General features: G+C 43.1%; 1 protein-coding gene across 1 annotated transcript in view; it reads left to right on the plus strand.

Moving 5' to 3' along the window:
- ccny (cyclin Y) overlaps window positions 1–20,472 on the plus strand; it is a 252,715-nt gene that overhangs the window by 217,417 nt on the left and 14,826 nt on the right. Inside the window, exons 5-9 of the mRNA XM_063044375.1 lie at window positions 5,557–5,592; window positions 5,685–5,742; window positions 7,183–7,302; window positions 15,128–15,294; window positions 17,620–17,782. Coding sequence (XP_062900445.1) covers window positions 5,557–5,592; window positions 5,685–5,742; window positions 7,183–7,302; window positions 15,128–15,294; window positions 17,620–17,782 — 544 coding nt within the window. The remainder of the gene's footprint in view (window positions 1–5,556; window positions 5,593–5,684; window positions 5,743–7,182; window positions 7,303–15,127; window positions 15,295–17,619; window positions 17,783–20,472) is intronic.

Here is a 20,472-nt window from a genome sequence, read left to right on the forward strand (position 1 = left end):
ATCTTCATGCGCAGCTTATCTTTTTAGTTTCAATAATTTCTACTCTTAGTCATCTTATTTATCTTTATGTACTCATGAAAAATCTAGTTTTTCTTTGAGTTTATTTGTCAGTAATTATTCATTCAGTGTCTTCCTGTCTTAATTTCCCTTTTTGAGTTAAGCTCTATAGTTTTGTTGTACATCTCGGTTTATGTAGTACTTGGCTAATGTAACCCCACTTTTTAAAAAAGGAGGGAGAGAGAAACCGGGGAATTATAGACCAGTTAGCCTAACGTCAGTGGTGGGGAAACTGCTGGAGTCAGTTATCAAAGATGTGATAACAGCACATTTGGAAGGCAGTGAAATCATCGGACAAAGTCAGCATGGATTTGTGAAAGGAAAATCATGTCTGACGAATCTCATAGAATTTTTTGAGGATGTAACTAGTAGAGTGGATAGGGGAGAACCAGTGGATGTGGTATATTTGGATTTTCAAAAGGCTTTTGACAAGGTCCCACACAGGAGATTAGTGTGCAAACTTAAAGCACATGGTATTGGGGGTAAGGTATTGATGTGGATGGAGAATTGGTTAGCAGACAGGAAGCAAAGAGTGGGAATAAACGGGACCTTTTCAGAATGGCAGGCGGTGACTAGTGGGGTACCGCAAGGCTCAGTGCTGGGACCCCAGTTGTTTACAATATATATTAATGACTTGGATGAGGGAATTAAATGCAGCATCTCCAAGTTGAGGCCATCTCACAGTTGAGGCCAGTTCATTGGCTATATTTAAGAGGGAGTTAGATATGGCCCTTGTGGCTACGGGGGTCAGGGGGTATGGAGGGAAGGCTGGGGCGAGGTTCTGAGTTGGAGGATCAGCCATGATCATAATAAATGGCGGTGCAGGCTCGAAGGGCCGAATGGCCTACTCCTGCACCTATTTTCTATGTTTCTATGTTTCTATGTTTGCCATGTCTGTCCTTGGCTTCTTTTGCAAATCCTGCTTTCCATGGGTCTTATCATCCACTGAGTTGTTTTTCCTTTTGTGCAATATGTTTGCCACAACCCTCTTAAGTTCCACGAGGTGCTCCAGTAATGCATAACCTTCAAGTAGCTGTTTCCAATTTATTTTTGCTGAGTTAATTTTCAGGCTGAAAACCTTTGCTCTCCCCCAATTTTGTCTTCACGCTTTTCCAGAACAATACTTAACTAGTTGAACCAGAGACATGGGACAAAAGGGGCCACTTTGCTCATACAGTACTTCCCTGCCATTCAATATGATCATAGCTGATATAGCCTAGGCGTCAATTCCTCCTCTGTGTCAAATCCCCACAATCCTCATTGCCTGATAGTAAAAAAAATCCACTTGCACTTGTTATACATATAATGATCTAGCCTCCAGAACTCTCGGGTGGAAAATGCCAGAGGCGCACGACTCTCTGTAAGAAGGGAGAATCGATTACAGTTACAGCGGTTACAGAATCCAAGTGCAGTGATATTGTTGTCAGAAATGTGGCTGGAGATCTGTGCCATTGATTCAGAAAGATGAGTTGAGCTGCCAGCTGGCAGATGAGGTCATTTAAATTCAAGCAAATTAATAAATCTGGATTAATACTAGTCTCATTAACAGTAACAGTGAAACTGTCAGATTATCGTTATCTAGTTCACTAGTGTGCTTTGAGGAGGAACTCTCTCATCCTGGCCTGGTCTAGCTTTCATGTGAGTGCAGATTCCCCAGCGTGGTTGACTTGTGACAGTTTCCTCAGTTCAGGGGTAATTGGGGAAAGATGATAAATACTGTCATTGCCAGCTATGACAGAAATGTTCTTCAATAGATACTTCAATTGCCTTGGAGATCAGTTAACTTAAAGCAGTGGCCGTAATACGAGTCCTCTACATTTTTGATGATCTATGTATTAGGGATATTTACAGAAATCACACTTTTTCAATTACTTTACAGTTTATACAGGTCATTGAAAGCACTCAGTGAGAAGGAATTGTTGTTCCATTAACTTTCTACCAAATCCCTTTGAAATTGGAATCAAATAAGAAATGGCTTCAAAGACTATTTTTCTTTTCACTTTTGAGCACGAATTGAAGGGTTGTAGCTCTTTCCCCGCTGGCTAACAGTATCATGATGAAAGGTCTCAGCCTGAAATGTTGACTGTTCACTCCCTTCCACAGATGCTGCCTATCCCTGCCGAGCTCTTCCAGCATTTTGTGTGTGGAGCTAACAGTATTGTTCTGTCTTTATTCACATGCTGTTACCCACATGTCTCTCAGATGACAAACGTGATCTTAGACAGTGCAATGGATGTAAGAACTCGGCTAAGAATTAGCAGAGGCAGTCTGATTCCCTTCCCCCCCCACCCCCACCCCCACCCCCATCCAACGCTATTTGACCTTGAATTTGACTTGGAGGGAAACAGAACCTTGAACCATCCCTGGAATAATCTACTTGTTGTCATTAATGAGCCCTCTGCCATGAATGCTTTAAGAAATTATTGTTCTTGAATTAAATCTGTTCAAAATATGTATAGTGCCCCTTGTTTTGAAGAACTTGAGAACAGCAATCTGATTTTTTTCCCCTTGTTTTGGTATTTGCTTGAACCACCTCATCCGCATCCAGTTAAATGGCTTTAGCTGAAAGTTCAAGAGATTAGGGAGAAGAACCTACTACCCACTTTCTGAGATTGTGAGTGGAGATTTTAGTACTTGAATTCTGCAAAATATTTTAGTATTAATTAAGGAAGGCCCTGAGGTGCTGATTTTAACAGCAGTATCCATAAGAAAAATCCAATGAGTTTTGCAGAGTAATAATAAAAACACTAAGAATTTCCAAATGCACCAACAAATGCTCGAGCTCATAGGACTAGATGCTTCAATCCCTTTGATAAGCAGATCCTAACTCGGGTCATAGCATAGAGATCTTGAGGTCAGGCCTTATGGGTGGCAGATGTTTCCCAGGGGGCACTCCCCCTTCTTAGATGTTTCGTCAGTTTAAGCCCACTACATCTCCAGAGGGCTTAACAGTGCGTCCCACCATCCCAGGTGCACCCCCCTTCACATCTGGCCACCCATGGGTCATTTTAGAGCCCAGCTGCTGTCACTCCTTTTCATCCATAACCAGTATTGCACTTCAGCAGAATGTGACAGTAATCTCTTCCCTCAAATCTCCAAATACAAGGATAGATTTTCAAATGTTGTCATTCTAAAGTTCAAAGCTGCTTCGCTTGGCTGTCTCCAAGAGTTATTTTGTTGCTTGCTGCTGGCCCTGGCCTCAGACTCCCAATCCCTTCAGCAATCTGACCAATGCGGTAGTACTTTGGACTTTGTCCCATTTAACTGTTGAAACTTAAAGACTCGAAATTAATATGCCTTTATTTGTGTTCTACGATTCTGCTAGTGTGCTTTTAAATACTTTGGGGAATCTCCTTGGCTTCTCAAGACCATCAGAAACGCCCTAATGAAATGGCAAAAATTGGCTGCTTTAGGCCTTGTCCCTCAGGACTCTGCTGAAGCCATTATGATAAATCAGGGAATCTCACTGGAATTTCAGAGCTGAAGTTTTCTTTCCAGTGTAAACTTTCCACCATGTCTCTTCTGTGTTGCTGCAGCTCCCTCTGCTTGTTCTATTCTGGGAAAGCGCATGATTGAGGTTTAAGCTATGAAACATTTATGGAAATTGCACACCACGATTCTTATTACAAAACTGCAGTATTGCAGTTCAGCAATCTCTTCCCTCAAATACAAAGATAGATTTTCAGATGCTATTTTCCTATAGTTCAAAGTAAATTTATTAACAAAGTACGTTAATGTCACTATGTACAACCCTGAAATTCATTTTCTTGCAGGTATTCACAGTGGAACAAAGAAATACAACTCCACTAACAGCCAATGTGCAAAAGAAGAAAATCTGCGCAAATACCCAAAAAAATTATTTAATGGATAGATCGATAGATAGATAAATAAGTAAATAACTACATTATACTGCGAACATGCTTTGTAGAGTCTTTGAAAGTCAGTCCATAGGTTATGGAATCAGTTTAGAGTTGAGGGGAGTGAATTTATCCATGCATTTCAGTCTTCCATCAGTTCTTTGGGGAGTTTGATAAAAATCTGAATTTTGTGACCTTCAATTAGACTTGCAATTGAATCCTTTCATTGGCAGACCATCAGATGTTTGTGCTAAAATAATTGTAAATGCACAAAGACAGTTTAGCTTATGCTATGTCAGCAGGCTCAGCTTGCGGTTGATAGGCAGTTGACATTCATGATCCTGTCTCTTGCAAAAACGCCTTCCCCTTCTCGCAATTCCTCCGTCTCCGCCGCATCTGCTCTCAGGATGAGGCTTTTCATTCTAGGACGAAGGAGATGTCTTCCTTTTTTAAAGAAAGGGGCTTCCCTTCCTCCACTATCAGCTCTGCTCTTAAACGCATCTCCCCCATTTCACGTACATCTGCTCTCACTCCATCCTCCCGCCACCCCACTAGGAATAGGGTTCCCCTGGTCCTCACCTACCACCCCACCAGCCTCCGGGTCCAACATATTATTCTCCGTAACTTCCGCCACCTTCAACGGGATCCCACCACTAAGCACATCTTTCCCTCCCCCCCCCTGCATTCCGCAGGGATCACTCCCTACGCAACTCCCTTGTCCATTCGTCCCACTGATCTCCCTCCTGGCACTTATCCGTGTAAGCAGAACAAGTGCTACACCTGCCCTTACACTTCCTCCCTTACCACCATTCAGGGCCCCAAACAGTCCTCCCAGGTGAGGCAACACTTCACCTGTGAGTTGGCTGGGGTGATATACTGCGTCCGGTGCTCCCGATGTGGCCTTTTATATATTGGCGAGACCCGACGCAGACTGGGAGACCGCTTTGCTGAACATCTACGCTCTGTCCGCCAGAGAAAGCAGGATCTCCCAGTGGCCACACATTTTAATTCCACATCCCATTCCCATTCTGACACGTCTATCCACGGCCTCCTCTACTGTAAAGATGAAGCTACGCTCAGGTTGGAGGAACAACACCTTATATTCCGTCTGGGTAGCCTCCAACCTGATGGCATGAATATCGACTTCTCTAACTTCCGCTAAGGCTCCATCTCCCCCTCGTACCCCATCTGTTACTTATTTTTATGCACACATTCTTCCTCTCACTCTCCTTTTTCTCCCTCTGTCCCTCTGAATATACCTCTTGCCCATCCTCTGGGTCCCCCCACCCCCCCCCGTCTTTCTTCCCGGACCTCCTGTCCAGCTCTTGGCTCTATCCCTCCCCCTCCTGTCTTCTCCTATCATTTTGGATCTCCCCTTCCCCCTCCAACTTTCAAATCCCTTACTCACTCTTCCTTCAGTTAGTCCCGACGAAGGGTCTCAGCCTGAAACGTCGACTGCACCTCTTCCTACAGATGCTGCCTGGCCTCCTGCGTTCACCAGCAACTTTGATGTGTGTTGCTTGAATTTCCAGCATCTGCAGAATTCCTGTTGTTTGTTGTTGACATTCATGATGTTGTCATCTACAATTTAAGACTATTGATGTTCTCAAACACTAATGCTAAAACTTCTTTTTCTTTATAGTGTAGCTCTTGCAATATATTACCACATCAGGAACAGGTAGGTTGGTAGTTTGAAACAATTAATTTGGACTGTTGTTGATTCTTTCTTTGTTATCACAACCCAATATCGCTATCACTTTCTTTCCTCAGAGATTCAGATGGACGAATGTTATTAGATATATTTGATGAGAAGCTCCACCCATTGTCGGTTAGTATTTTTGGTCTGTGTTTACTGCTGTGTAGAATGAGCTCAGTTTTGAGATAGGATGGTGCTAACCAAGGCTCAGAATCCCTCAAGTCTTTTTCCCTTGTTTAAACCCCTTCATAATCATTCACCTCATCAAACCATGCTTGATGAAGACAACCATTCTTCTGTCCCGACCACTGCTGTCCCTCAGCCTTTACACAAAGAAACAGAATGGCAAAAACTCTGTCTTCGTTGCTGCCTCATTTGACAACTATCCTGAGTGACTTGGAAGACCTTCACTATGATAGCAAAACATGAACTTCAAAAAACGATGTTTCCTAATTTTGTTGTCGCTTCATTATTTGAAAGAACTGAGGAACAATCCAAGTGCTGTTTGTTGTCAAGCACCCTCGGCTGAATGTGGAACTTTGTCAATCACAATAGGAAAGTCTGTCTTTACTTTCCACCTTAAAAACCCTAAATAATGAATCCAAATATCTTTTATGTGCTGATTTTCCAGGAATTTTACACTAATCGTATGCTTACCTATTTTATTCACCCGATATTACCATCATTTTCTCCTCCCTCTCCGGAATCTACCACTCATCTACAGACAAGTGGGAATTGACGGTGCCCTAATTAACACAGTTTTGGGATGTGAGAAGAAACCAGAGCATCTGGTGGGAATCCAGACAGTCATGGGGACAACATTCAAATTCCATACTGATAGCAATAAGTCAGCATCAAACCCAGGTCACTGCAGCTGTGGGGCAGCAGCTGCACTGGCTGTGCCACCATGCTGCCCAAAAAGTTTGTGAAGGATACAGTACTGTGCGAAAGTCTTAGGCACCCAAGAGCTTTTATATGGTTTCAGATGGCATGGCCTTCACAGAGCCCTGATCTCAATATCATTGAAGCTGTCTGGGATCATCTGGAGAGACAAAAATAAGTGAGACAGCCAAAGTTTGCAGAAGAACTGTGTCAAGTGTTCCATGAGCACTTACCAGCCAACTTTCTTAAACTACACGACAGTGTACCTAAGAGAGTCGATGCAGTTTTAAAGGCAACGGGTGGTCACACCAAATATTGATCTGATTTAGTGTTTTACTATTTACTGCTCATTTATAGTTTTTAGAAACTTTTCATTTCATTATTTTTGATAACAGAGTTGCTTTACAGAGTTTTATTACACGTGCCTACCACTTTGCAACAGTAACTGTAGGTTTGATGATCTACGGTGAAACCTAACCTCCCCACACTCCTTGCTCCCATCTGCTAATGCCTTCTATCTAGTCTTCGTCTAGTTTCTGCCTTGCCAAATTCAGAGAGCTCCTGGTGAAACAGTAATCCATGAATTGCAGCATAAGGAGCAAGATAATATGATACAATGCACCAAACATGTACTTTCTGGTTATTTTTATGATTTTATGATCTGTATAATAATTCCTTTCTTTTTGACAGAAAACAGAAATGCCAGCAGACTATGACCGACATGATCCAGAACAAAAACAGATTTACCGTTTTGTTCGAACGTTATTTAGTGCGGCTCAGCTTACTGCGGAATGTGCTATTGTAACTTTGGTGAGTATGTCCTGAACTGTGTCATATCTAGTCTTGCTTGTGACCAGAGTGTTGACTGAAATATTGCCCGCTGTGAATGCATTTAGTTTCATTTTGGTCTAACATAGTCTATTTACCATTTAGCTTGTGCGGATCTTTAATGTCTTTCCAGTTCACTGAAATTAGCTCTTCTCCAACAGTGTAGATTTTTCCCAAGATTCGTATCTGTATGTTAAACCTAATGATACCACAATCAGTGTTTCTTAAGTGCCATTTTGCTGTCCTTCATTCCCAAATCTCATTCTTTCCTTCTTTAAATGCTAACTGTTCAAGAAAATTTCTTTGTCCACTCTTTGAAAGCTGTTTTCCATTCATGGAATAAACTCAAGGATTGGGCTTGATCTCGAAGAATGAGAAAACAGGTCCAAAAGGGACTAAGTGGTCAGTTTTCTTGCTATATTCCTCCACGCCTTTGATGTTGATAATGAAAGACTTTCTGAAGTCCCCACATTAACTAGGAAAATGACAAAACTCTCACGTTCTTGTATTTGTTGGTAACTTGCCTGAAGGTTTGCTACTCCACCTCCTTAATATTATCTGGCAGTCTACAGAATGCCCTCTGTAGTGGCTCTGTTAATGTTCCAGAAGACATATGAAAAGGGTTAGACCATTCGACCCATCGAGTCTGCTTTGCCATTCCATCATGGCTGATTTATTATCCCTTCCTCATCCTCCTGCCTTCTCCCTGTAACCTTTGACACCCTTACCAATCAAGAACCTATCAATCTCTGTTGTAATATCCTAATGACTTCGCCTCCAAGGCAGTCTGTGGCAATGAATTCCACAGATTCACTACCCTCTGGCGAAAGAAATTCCTTTCCATCTCTGTTCTAAAGGGACATCCTTCTATGCTGAGTCTGTGCCCTCTGGTCCTGGACACCCCCACTTTGGGGAACATGTCTGTGTCCGCTCTACGTGAGCCTTTCAATAGTCGTTAGGTTTTTAGTGAGATCTCCCCCCCCCCCCACTCTTCTAAACTCCACTATGTAGAGGCCCAGAACCACCAAATGTTCCTCATATTTTAACCCTTCCATTCCTGGGATCATTCTCATGAATCTCCTCTAATGCCAGCACATCCTTTCTTAATCAAGGGCTGCAGAACTGCTGACAATATTCCAAGTGTTGTCTAGCCAATGCATTATACAGTAAGTCTTCATCCCTCAACCATGTGCTATATATATCGACCATGGTCACACTGCATAGGAGTTAGACATCAATACGTAGCTAACATACTGTGTACTTTAGTATCTGATGAAGGGTGTTGGCCTGAAACAAATAAACATTTCTCTCGAAAGATGCTGCCTGACCTACTGAGTTTCTCCAGCACCTTTGTTCTGCTCTAGCTAGCTAAAATAGTTTTTTTTTGTTTCAGATCAATTTTATTGACAATTTCAGCCAAGGTAGACATTCGACCAATGCATCAGGATCAAATTTCACTCCAAAATAAAGTTATATAATCAGTAAGCTCTTCCTGAATTTAAAACATTGCATTGGTTTTTTTTTATTAAAAAGACAGAAGATCTGGTTCCACTATAGAGAGTCAAGGGTTTACTTCCCAATACCATTGAACTATTGCTGTTAAGCTCTTATTTCAAAATGATTCCTCACCTCTGTATCTGGAAATAACAAGTTTTTTTCTAATTATCTGAATGACTTCTGAAGTCCAGTGTCTTTCCAGCCAGTTCCTTCAAAGTTTTGACAGTTGATTAAACAGAGATGGAGTTGCAAATTGCAAAGTTAATTTATTATCAAAGAACATAGAAACTATCATATACTACCCTGAGATTTTTTTGCAGGCATTGATAGTAGAACAAAGAAATACAGTAGAATCAGTGAAAAACTACACACAAAGATTGAGAAACAACCAATATACAAAAGCAATTTGCCTAAGATAATGAAGTAACAAAAATTAAAATGGTATTTGATCCTCAGTGTTCTGCTGTCCTTCCTTGCCAATTAGAGTGGATGTGTGAAATGACACCACCTCTGCACTGGGATCTGATGAAAATACAATGCAGCTTCTTCTGTTGCTAGGAAATGTAGATGTCCTCATACTTCTGTTATACAAATGCAGCATTCATTAATAACAGGAGAAGTGAAGTAAATATGATTTAAGTAAAAGCACTGCAACATAAAACAATCTCCCTATACCAAGTTATCAAATCACACACTTTTTAGTACTGCTATAGTGTTTTTCCTTAATCAGGAGTATTTGCTCTTGGTTGTATTTACATTAAGACATGTTCTAGATGCTATGTATTTTCCCTTTATTTTGCTTTGCACGTATGTTTCCATTTACGGGGCTTATTGGCTGGTTTCAATTCAGTTTCCAGCTATCATGGTCATTTTGGACCACAAGATTACGCATTGAACCTTCTCATCTGAGCACATTGATTAAAGCAACATAACAGATGTAAAAGCAGTTTCCTTTGTTCCTTTAATGCAGCTAAAGATTCAGTGATGTATCACAGGTCCATCCTTTATCTGGTTCCACCTGATCACCTCCCTACCTCTGCCTCCTCTCCTCCCCTCCCCTCATTTGCCTTTTTTATGTTTTCACCCATCACCTATCACTTCTGTCCCAATAATCTCCCCTCCCACTCTCTCACATGGCTCCATCTGCCCATTGCACCACCTCTTGTCTGCTTCCTCCTATCGCTTTCCAGACCCTGCTTCACATTTATATACCAGCCATCTTCCCTCCATACTCTCTGACTTGATGCAGGGTCTCAGCCCGAAAAGTTGACTTAGACCTTTTCCCTCCATAGATGGTGCCTGACACGCTAAGTTCTTCCAACCGTTTACCTGTTTCAGAACATTACAGAGATTGGCATTTCAGCGCAGTACCAAGCGAGTACTTGTTCCTGAAGTGCGGTTTGAAGATGGCCAGTAAGGTCTCTTGTGTTCTGACCAGAACCCTCTACCCACTCCACTCTTCTTCCACTCACACCTTATGAGTACCTGTTGTGTCTAATTTCTTTGCTGTAGTTACCCACAGGCAGCATTGACTCGGTGATGTTGCTAATGAGTCTCTGAAGCATCACCTTAGCCAGGACCTTTCCATCAACAGAAAGGAGTGATATGCCCCTACTATTGCCGCAGATGGCCTTGTCACCCTTGTTCTTATAATTGACAACGATGTTTGCATTTCTCCATTGCTGTGGGATGTTCTCATCAGTCCAGGCCTTGGTAGAGGGTGGACTCATTAGCAACATCACCGAGTCAATGCTGCCTGAATGGCAGTGTGGATTTAGGAAGAACAGAAGCACAATCGACATGATCTTTACAGCCTGGCAGCTTCAGGAAAAGTGCTGGGAGCAACATCAGGACCTGTTTATGGCCTTTGTCGACCTCTCCAAAGTATCCAATAAATTTGTTAACATCCTCCGCCAGTTCCACAATGGCATGACTGCTCAGGTGACCATAGGAGGACAAGAGTCCCAGTCCTTCCTTGTATGCACAGGGGTGAGGCAGGGGTGTGTACTAGCACCAGTGGTCTTTAACATCTTCCTGTTGTGCGTTTCCAAGCTTCTCCAAAATGAGATTGAAGACAGCAGCGGTGTGGTAGTGGACATCAGATTTTATGGCAACCTCTTTGACTTCAGGAGGCTCCACGCAACCACCAAACTCCGTAGAGAGTGGATCCTGGAGCTGTAGTATGCAGACGACTGTGCTCTTGTGGCCCATACTCCAGAGGATCTTCAGACTGTCCTTGCTGTGACGGTGAGAGCATACAGCAGGATGGGGCTGACTGTCAATACCACCAAGACAGAAGTAGTTTGCCAATGGAGTACCAGTGTTCCACCCACTCTACCTGCTTTCACTGTTGGTGATGAAAACCTGTCAGCAGTGCCATCTTTCAAATATCTGGGGAGCATTCTCTCTGAGGATAGCGGCATTGACAACGACATCCAGAGCCACATTAAACAGGCATCAACTGCCTTTGGGAGACTTCGGCGTAGAGTCTTTCAGAACAGGAGCCTTCGTCCCTCCACAAAGGTCGCCGTATACCAAGCGGTCTATGTCACCACCCTCCTTTATAGCTGTGAAGCTTGGGTAACCTACAGCCGTCACATCAAGTCCTTGGAGCGCTTCCACCTAAGCTGCCTCCAGCTCATCCTGGGAATTACCTGGCGTGAGCAGGTGCCTCACATTGAAATACTTGTAAACACCAACTGCAGAAGTATTGAGGCCATGATCACCCAGCGTCAGCTGCAGTGGCTGGGGCACGTGATAAGGATGCCCCCATGTCGGCTACCCCGCAGAGTGTTATACGGCCAGCTACATCATGGTCGACGCTCAGCTGGAGGGCCGAAGAAGTGCTATAAGGATCAGATGAAGAATGCTTTAAGGATGTGCAAGATCAGACCCGAGGACCTGGAGGAGGTTGCTGCTGTCCATACGACTTGGCGACAGCTGTGTAGGGACGGGGTTCATATTCTGGAGATGGAAAGAACAACCAGAAGAGAGCCAGGAGAAATGCAGCCATGGTTGCCACCGCTACCACCACCACTACTACATATACATGTCCCACCTGCATTAGAGCTTGTGGGTCCAGGATAGGACTGTATAGTCAAAGAGCTCACTGTTAAAGGAGTGGACATCATCATCGGATTTCGATGGACAACCGAAGAATTACCCACAAAGTATTTTTTAAAAATTGGATTTCACAAAAGTAATTTGTCAATTAGATGTCTGTTGGAATGTGATGAAAATGCCAAATTAATGCATTATATCATTTCTTTTGGCTCCATTTCACCACTTGGTGTATGGGGTGCCCAGGTGGAAGTAACAACTCTGGTGAGGGGCTGGTTATGTTAATTCTGGGGCAGTTCATGCACCTTCGGTCCCCACCAGACCCTTAGTTCTCAACTATGGCTCCATTGTATACAACAGCAGCCACACCCTGGTACACCACTCTGATAGACGGGCTGAACCCAGGTGAGGGTAGCCGATAGGCCTTATAACCTTGAAATGGGGACATGCTTATTGTAGCGTGTGGTTGGCTCCAGCAGACAGGATGATGAGATCAACAGTGAGGTCCAATGGCCAGAAAGACAGTTCTGTAACACTTTGTGGAGAGCAAAGGGTGTGACAAAGCACAAAAGAAGGCACGACCATCCGTAGCAACCGAGGAACACCCAGTTGTGATGACCACATGTACCGCTGGACCTGGACTTCCAACGTTGAGAGGGTGAAATGGCTTTTCCACTCTAAAACCTCTCCTGCACTCATCTCTTCATGCAGTTCATATTATCTGAAGAATAACTGCACAAATTAACTGTCAATATGAGATAGAACAGACAACCAGACAATCATTAAACAGCTAAATCGTTGAAATCAGCTAAAAAGGTTGATTAAGGCCAAATAACTCTCCTTTGCTTTCTCCAGAGTGTTTCCTAGATTTTAGCATTCACTCTGCTGTAACTGACAAAGAAAATGTGCTGACTGGATCCTGGATTTTACGGAACAGGACAAGTGCTCCTGGGACTGACTGCTTACATTATTATTAATAGCCAGCACTAAGCCAATGGGAAATATTTACCATTCCTAGTGTCTGCAGAACTATTAGTTATGACATGCCTACAGTGGGATAACATATTGATTTCTTGCTTTTCTTTTTGTAAAACTGTGGTATGTGGTCTCACCTGGAACATGTCTGGTGAGTTTAGCATTTCTCTTGCTGCAAAGGTCTGTCGGATTCTTTTTGCATTTTCTGAGAAGAATCAACACTGTGAATTAGAATCACTGATTTTTCTTTGTCCATGTTCACTTCAGGATTTATTGTGCTTTAATGATGAAATAGCTGAAGTTTCTTCAAGGGAGCCTGTAAAAGGAAGCTTTTCTTTCAAAACCTGATGAATGTAGCATATTATGTAACCTGGGAGAAGATCTACAGTGTCGAGAAAATATCAATTCATTTATTTTGGGTCAGTTACACCCTGCTTATTCCTATGTTAGAGTTAGTAAATTTTGAGGTATGTTCTGAAAGATTTGGGAAGCTATCAGTAGATATACTAACAACAGGAATTCTGCAGATGCTGGAAATTCAAGCAACACACATAGAAGTTGCTGGTGAACGCAGCAGGCCAGGCAGCATCTCTAGGAAGAGGTGCAGTCGACGTTTCAGGCCGAGACCCTTCGTCAGGACTAACTGAAGGAAGAGTGAGTAAGGGATTTGAAAGTTGGAGGGGGAGGGGGAGATCCAAAATGATAGGAGAAGACAGGAGGGGGAGGGATGGAGCCGAGAGATGGACAGGTGATAGGCAAAAGGGATACGAGAGGATCATGGGACAGGAGGTCCAGGAAGAAAGACGGGGGGGTGTGGGGTATATTCAGAGGGACAGAGGGAGAAAAAGGAGAGTGAGAGAAAGAATGTGTGTATAAAAATAAGTAACAGATGGGGTACGAGGGGGAGGTGGGGCATTAGCGGAAGTTAGAGAAGTCGATGTTCATGCCATCAGGTTGGAGGCTACCCAGACGGAATCAACACCTTATATTCCGTCTGGGTAGCCTCCAACCTGATGGCATGAACATCGACTTCTCTAACTTCCGCTAATGCCCCACCTCCCCCTCGTACCCCATCTGTTACTTATTTTTATACACACATTCTTTCTCTCACTCTCCTTTTTCTCCCTCTGTCCCTCTGAATATACCTCTTGCCCATCCTCTGGGCCCCCCGCCCTCCTTGTCTTTCTTCCCGGACCTCCTGTCCCATGATCCTCTCGTATCCCCTTTTGCCTATCACCTGTCCAGTTCTTGGCTCCATCCCTCCCCCTCCTGTCTTCTCCTATCATTTTGGATCTCCCCCTCCCCCTCCAACTTTCAAATCCCTTACTCACTCTTCCTTCAGTTAGTCCTGACGAAGGGTCTCGGCCTGAAACGTCGACTGCACCTCTTCCTAGAGATGCTGCCTGGCCTGCTGCGTTCACCAGCAACTCTTTTTGAGTAGATATGCTATACAGGGCAGTTAAATCATAGCCACGGTGCAGCATCTGTGACCATGCAGAAGACTGACAATGAAGTTCAATTCCACACAATTGTTCTGATAACCTCGGCAAGTATTCTCTTGTTTATCCAGTGAACGATGAAGCCAGGATGAGAGTCAAGGCGGCTCACGGGTTGTGGTATGAACTTTCCAGACAGGCCCTCTTGCCCTCCAGCTAAGAGTTAAAACTAATAACTTCTATTGAGACATTAGGAGGAAGTTCGTTACTCAACAAATGTAGAAATGGAGCCCGGTATGGAAAAGGGCTGCTGAGGGTTGTAAACTTAGCCACCTGTATCATAGGTTCAACACTCTCCTCCATCGAGGACATCTTAAAAAGGCGGTATCTGAAGAGTTCAACATCCATCATTAGGGACCCTCACCACCTTTGTTACTAACGTCAGGGAGGAGGTGAAGCTCACACTCAAAATGTAACTGTTTCCTCTCTGTCATTGGATTTCTGAATGGTCCATGAACACACCCTCACTATTCCTCTTTTGGAATATCTGTCCATCTATCTATCTGTCTGTCTATCTATCTGTCATTGTAACATAGTATTTTTTGTGTCTTGCATTGTACAGTTCCCACAAAACGACAAATTTCACAACATATGGCACTGGTAATACATCTAATTCTGATTCTGACATTGAGTAATGGAGATGCATTGGGACTGATGATGGCTGATCTCATTGTAGTGCCTGAGCTCAGCTACCTGTATGCTTTCCTACGTCCCTCCCCAAAGTTATAAAGTAGAACATTGGTACAAGTGATGAACTGTTTTTAATTAACTGTTTTCAGGTGTATCTTGAGCGACTCTTGACATACGCAGAGATTGATATCTGCCCGAGTAACTGGAAACGGATTGTGTTGGGGGCCATCTTGCTTGCATCCAAGGTCTGGGACGATCAAGCTGTATGGAACGTGGACTACTGCCAGATCCTTAAGGATATCACAGTAGAAGATATGTGAGTGTGCCTTTCATCAAAAATTAATTTAGTAGTAATTTGAAAGTGCTGTAGCACTTAGTCACTTCCTAAATAATAGAAACATAGAAAACATACAACACAATACAGGCCCTTCGGCCCACAAAGCTGTGCCGAACATGTCCCTACCTTAGAACTACCTGGGCTTTACCCATAGCCCTCTATTTTTCTAAGCTCCATGTAGCTATTCAAGAGTTTCTTAAAAGACCCTATCGTTTCCACCTCCACCACTGCCACCGGCAGCCCATTCCATGCACTCTCTGTGTAAAAAAAAACTTACCTCTGACATCTCCTCTGTACCTACTTCCAAGCACCTTAAAACTATGCCCTCTCTTGCTAGCCATTTTGGCCCTGGGAAAAAGCCTCTGACTATCCACAAGATCAGTGCCTCTTATTATCTTGTACGCCGCTATCAGGTCACCTCTCATCCTCCATCGCTCCAAGGAGAAAAGGCCGAGTTCACTCAACCTATTCTTATAAGGCATGCTCCCCAATCCAGGCAACATCCTTGTAAATCTCCTCTGCATCCTTTCTATGGTTTCCACATCCTTCCTGTAGTGAGGTGACCAGAATTGAGCACAGTACTCCAAGTGGGGTCTGCAGCATTCCCTCTCGGCTCTTAAACTCAATCTCACGATTGATGGAGGCCGATGCACTGTATCCCTTTTTAACCACAGAGTCAACCTGCGTAGCAGCTTTGAGTGTTCTATGGACTCGGACCCCAAGATCCCTCTGATCCTCCACACTGTCAAGAGTCTTACTATTAATGCTATATTCTGCCATCATATTTGACCTACCAAAATGAACCACCTCACACTTATCTGGGTTGAACTCCATCTGCCACTTCTCAGCCCAGTTTTGCATCCTATCAATGTCCCGTTGTAACCTCTGACAGCCCTCCACACTATCCACAGCACCCCCAACCTTTGTGTCATCAGCAAATTTACTAACCCATCTCTCCACTTCCTCATAAAGGTCATTTATAAAAATCACAAAGAGTAGGGGTCTCAGAACAGATCCCTGAGGCACACCACCATTTGCTTTTGGTATATCTCAGATATTATACTGAACTGTAGACTTCAACCACGTACTCTCAGCTCTCTACCCTTGAGCTATAAAGTTAATGTCCACATGAAGATTTAGAGAGTAATATTATGTTTTCTTTTCCTCTGTCTCTTAATCCTCTCTGTATTTATTTAAACATGTACTCCTTAATAAGTTTCTGTTTCAAGTTGCTGCTCGTTCTTTAGTGCCTCCAATAGGACCTGATTACATTTTGTTTGAGATTGCTCATGACACATTTTGACCTGCTTGATTGGACCCACACTGTTACTTGAATGGAAGTTGTTGTTCACATTTTTCACTTTTCACCTCAGGGATAGAGCCTGTTCTAAGCTGAGATTTCATTTCATCCAGTAGGTGCTCAGTTTGTGCAATGTGCTGAAATGGTGCAGGCAGAGACAATTAAAATAATTGCAAGACTTTTGGATAGGTACACGGATAGGAAAGGTTTAGAGAGACGTGTCAAACACGGGCAAATGGTATTGGCTCGGGTAGGCACCTCGATTGACATGGACAAGTTGGGTACAGGGCTATTTTCCGTAGTGTTCTCTCACCCATCTTGGCCTCAACACCACTGATGTAAACAGGCCCACGTACATCTCCTCCCATCCCGTGGACAGTGACCAGCTGTTTTGTTTTGCCGACATTGAGGGAAAGGTTGTTGTTAGGACATCGTGTCACTAGGCTCTCTATCGCTTTTCTGACATTGTTAACCCATTACGGTGGTGGTGTCTGCAAGCTTGTAAATAGAGCTGCTGCGGAATCTGGCCATGCAGTCCTAAGTATATAGGTGTTTAGATTGGAAAGCCATAGAGTAGGTATAATTATATGAATAGCTAGTTTGGAGTATGAATTAAAATCAAAATGTAATATTTTGCTGTGTTTTAAAATTACTAAGTTCGCATGCATGAGTGCATTAATTTGTGCAGTAGTCTTTAATAATATTGTTTTCTGCAATCCCATTATCTCCATCTGGTGTATATGTGGGTTCTGTGGTTTTGTTTTGTGATGTATTTCTGCATGTGCAGCTCCTAACATATCTCTATCTATATCTCTCTACCTGGTTCTCTTCCCTCTCTCTCTCTTCCCCCCTCTTACCCTCTCACTTCACCTCTCTCTTCCCCTCCTCTCTTTCCCCCTCTTACTTTCACTCTTTTCCCCCACACTCACTTTTTTACCCCCCCCCTCTCTCGCCCCCTCTTCCTCACTCTTACTTTCTCGCTCCCTCACTCTGGCTCTCTGTAGGAATGAGCTGGAACGCCAGTTTCTGGAGCTGCTGCAGTTCAACATCAATGTGCCCTCCAGTGTTTACGCTAAGTATTACTTTGACCTCCGATCCTTGGCAGAAGCCAACAACCTGAGTTTCCCTCTGGAACCACTCAGTCGGGAAAGGGCACAGAAACTGGAGGTGAGGGGCTACAATTATATCTCATCAACAAAACCATGAGGCTTTATAATAATCTGTCCTTTATCTATTGTCTAGTAATTGAAAACTGATTCTTTTTTGTTGGAGTGAAATTCTTCCCAGTTAGTCACTGCTTTGTAACAATATTTGTCATTTCATTATATATATTTTGAAAAGCGAAGTTTAAGCATTGTTGGACTATGTATTATCTGGTACAATCAACATTTTTGCATTATTTATTTTGTAATTTAGAGTAATTATATTTCCTTGAACTGTACTACTGTTGCAAAATTTTGCATCATATCAGACCATGATAGTAAATCTGGTCCTGATTCTTGTTTTGGTACAATATTAAGCCATTCATTTGAGAGATGCTGCAAGAATAGTAACAGATATAGACTGAAGGGCTGTTCTGCCATTCAACAAGGTCACAGTGAATACAAGTGCATCCATTTCACATTTGTCTGAATTACTCAGTGCCTTCTGAAGCAATGAATTCTCGAGATGCTCCCTATGGAAATCTTCACTTGTGTCTCTCATCTGTGCTGTGCTTGCTCATCTTAGACAAAAATCAATAGAGCATTCAGGCCCTGGAGTCTATTTCACCAGCAGCATGGCTGTAATCTTCAATGATCTACTGGCCACAATGATCTAGCTCTTAAGAGAAGAAACAATGAAACTGTACGCAGCCTTGACTACTACTCAGTAGATATTCAGTAAATCACAAACATGAGAAAATCTGCAGATGTTGGAAATCCAAAGCAACACACACAAAATGCTGGGGGAACTCAGCAGGTCAGGCAGCATCTATGGAAAAGAGTAAACAGTCGACATTTTGGGCTGAGACCCTTCTTCAGGACTCAGATATTTTTGAGATAGTTAGTAATATATGCATTTACTTATAAACTGACTTCTTGCTGTTAATGTTCGAGAATGAGCATAAAGCCCAACATAACAGTGAAAACAACCATAGAAACACTACAGCACAGAAACAGGCCTTTTGGCCCTTCTTGGCTGTGCCAAACTATTTCTGCCTTGTCCCACTGGCCTGCACACGGACTATATCCCTCCATACACTTCCCATCCATGTATCTGTCCAATTTATTCTTAAATGTTAACAAGAACCCGCATTTACCACCTCGTCTGGCAGCTCATTCCACACTCCCACCACTCTCTGTGTGAAGAAGCTCCCCCAATGTTCCCTTTAAACTTTTCCCCCTTCACCCTTAACCCGTGTCCTCTGGTTTTTTTCTCCCCTTGCCTCAGTGGAAAAAGCCTGCTTGCATTCACTCTATCTATACCTATCATAATTTTATATATCTCTATCAAATCTCCCCTCATTCTTCTATGCTCCAGGCAATAAAGTCCTAACCTATTCAACCTTTCTCTGTAACTGAGTTTCTCAAGTCCCAGCAACATCCTTGTAAACCTTCTCTGCACTCTTTCAACCTTATAAATATCCTTCCTGTAATTTGGTGACCAAAACTGAACACAATACTCCAGATTCGACCTCACCAATGCCTTATACAACCTCACCATAACAGTCCAGCTCTTATACTCAATACTTTGATTAATAAAGGCCAATGTACCAAAAGCTCTCTTTATGACCCTATCTACCTGTGACGCCACTTTTTGGGAATTTTGTATCTGTATTCCCAGATCCCTCTGTTCTACTGCACTGCTCAGTGCCTTACCATTTACCCTGTATGTTCTACCTTGGTTTGTCCTTCCAAGGTGTAATACCTCACACTTGTCTGTATTAAACTCCATCTGCCATTTTTTAGCCCATTTTTCCAGCTGGTCCAAGTCCCTCTGCAAGCTTTGAAAACCTTCCTCACTGTCTACTACACCTCCAATCTTTGTATCATCAGCAAATTTGCTGATCCAATTTACCACATTATCATCCAGATCACTGATATAGATGACAAATAACAATGGACCCAGCACTGATCCCTGTGGCACACCATAGTCACAGGCCTCCACTCTGAGAAGCAATCCTCTACTACCACTCTTTGGCTTCTTCCATTGAGCCAATGTCTAATCCAATTTACCACCTCTCCATGTATACCTAGCGACTGAATTTTCCTAACTAACCTCCCATGCGGGATCTTATCAAAGGCCTTACTGAAGTCCATGTAGACAACATCCACTGCCTTCCCTTCATCCACTTTCCTGGTAACCTCCTCGAAAAACTCAATAGATTGGTCAAACATGACCTACCACGCACAAAGCCATGTTGACGCTCCCTAATAAGGGATAAGGCAGGAACTGGATACTGATTGTGGATGAGCAGCCATGATCACAGTGAATGGCGGTGCTAGCTCAAAGGGCCGAATGGCTTACTCCTGCACCTATTGTCTATAATAAGTCCTTGTCTATAATAAGTCCCTGTCTATCCAAATGCTTGTAGATTCTGTCTCTTAGTACTCCCTCCAATAACTTACCCACTACCGACGTCAAACTTACCGGCCTATAATTTCCTGGATTACTTTTCGATCCTTTTTTAAACAACGGAACAACGACCCACTCTCCAATCCTTTGGCACCTCACCCGTGACACCGACATTTTAGATATATCTGCCAGTGCTCCTGCAATTTCAACACTAGTCTCCTTCAAGGTCCGAGGGAATACCCTGTCAGGTCCTGGGGATTTATCCACTTTAATTTGCCTCAAGATAGCAAGCACCTCCTCCT

Source organism: Mobula hypostoma, chromosome 3, assembly GCF_963921235.1.
Source record: "Mobula hypostoma chromosome 3, sMobHyp1.1, whole genome shotgun sequence".
In the NCBI taxonomy this organism is placed as follows: Eukaryota; Metazoa; Chordata; class Chondrichthyes; order Myliobatiformes; family Myliobatidae; genus Mobula; species Mobula hypostoma.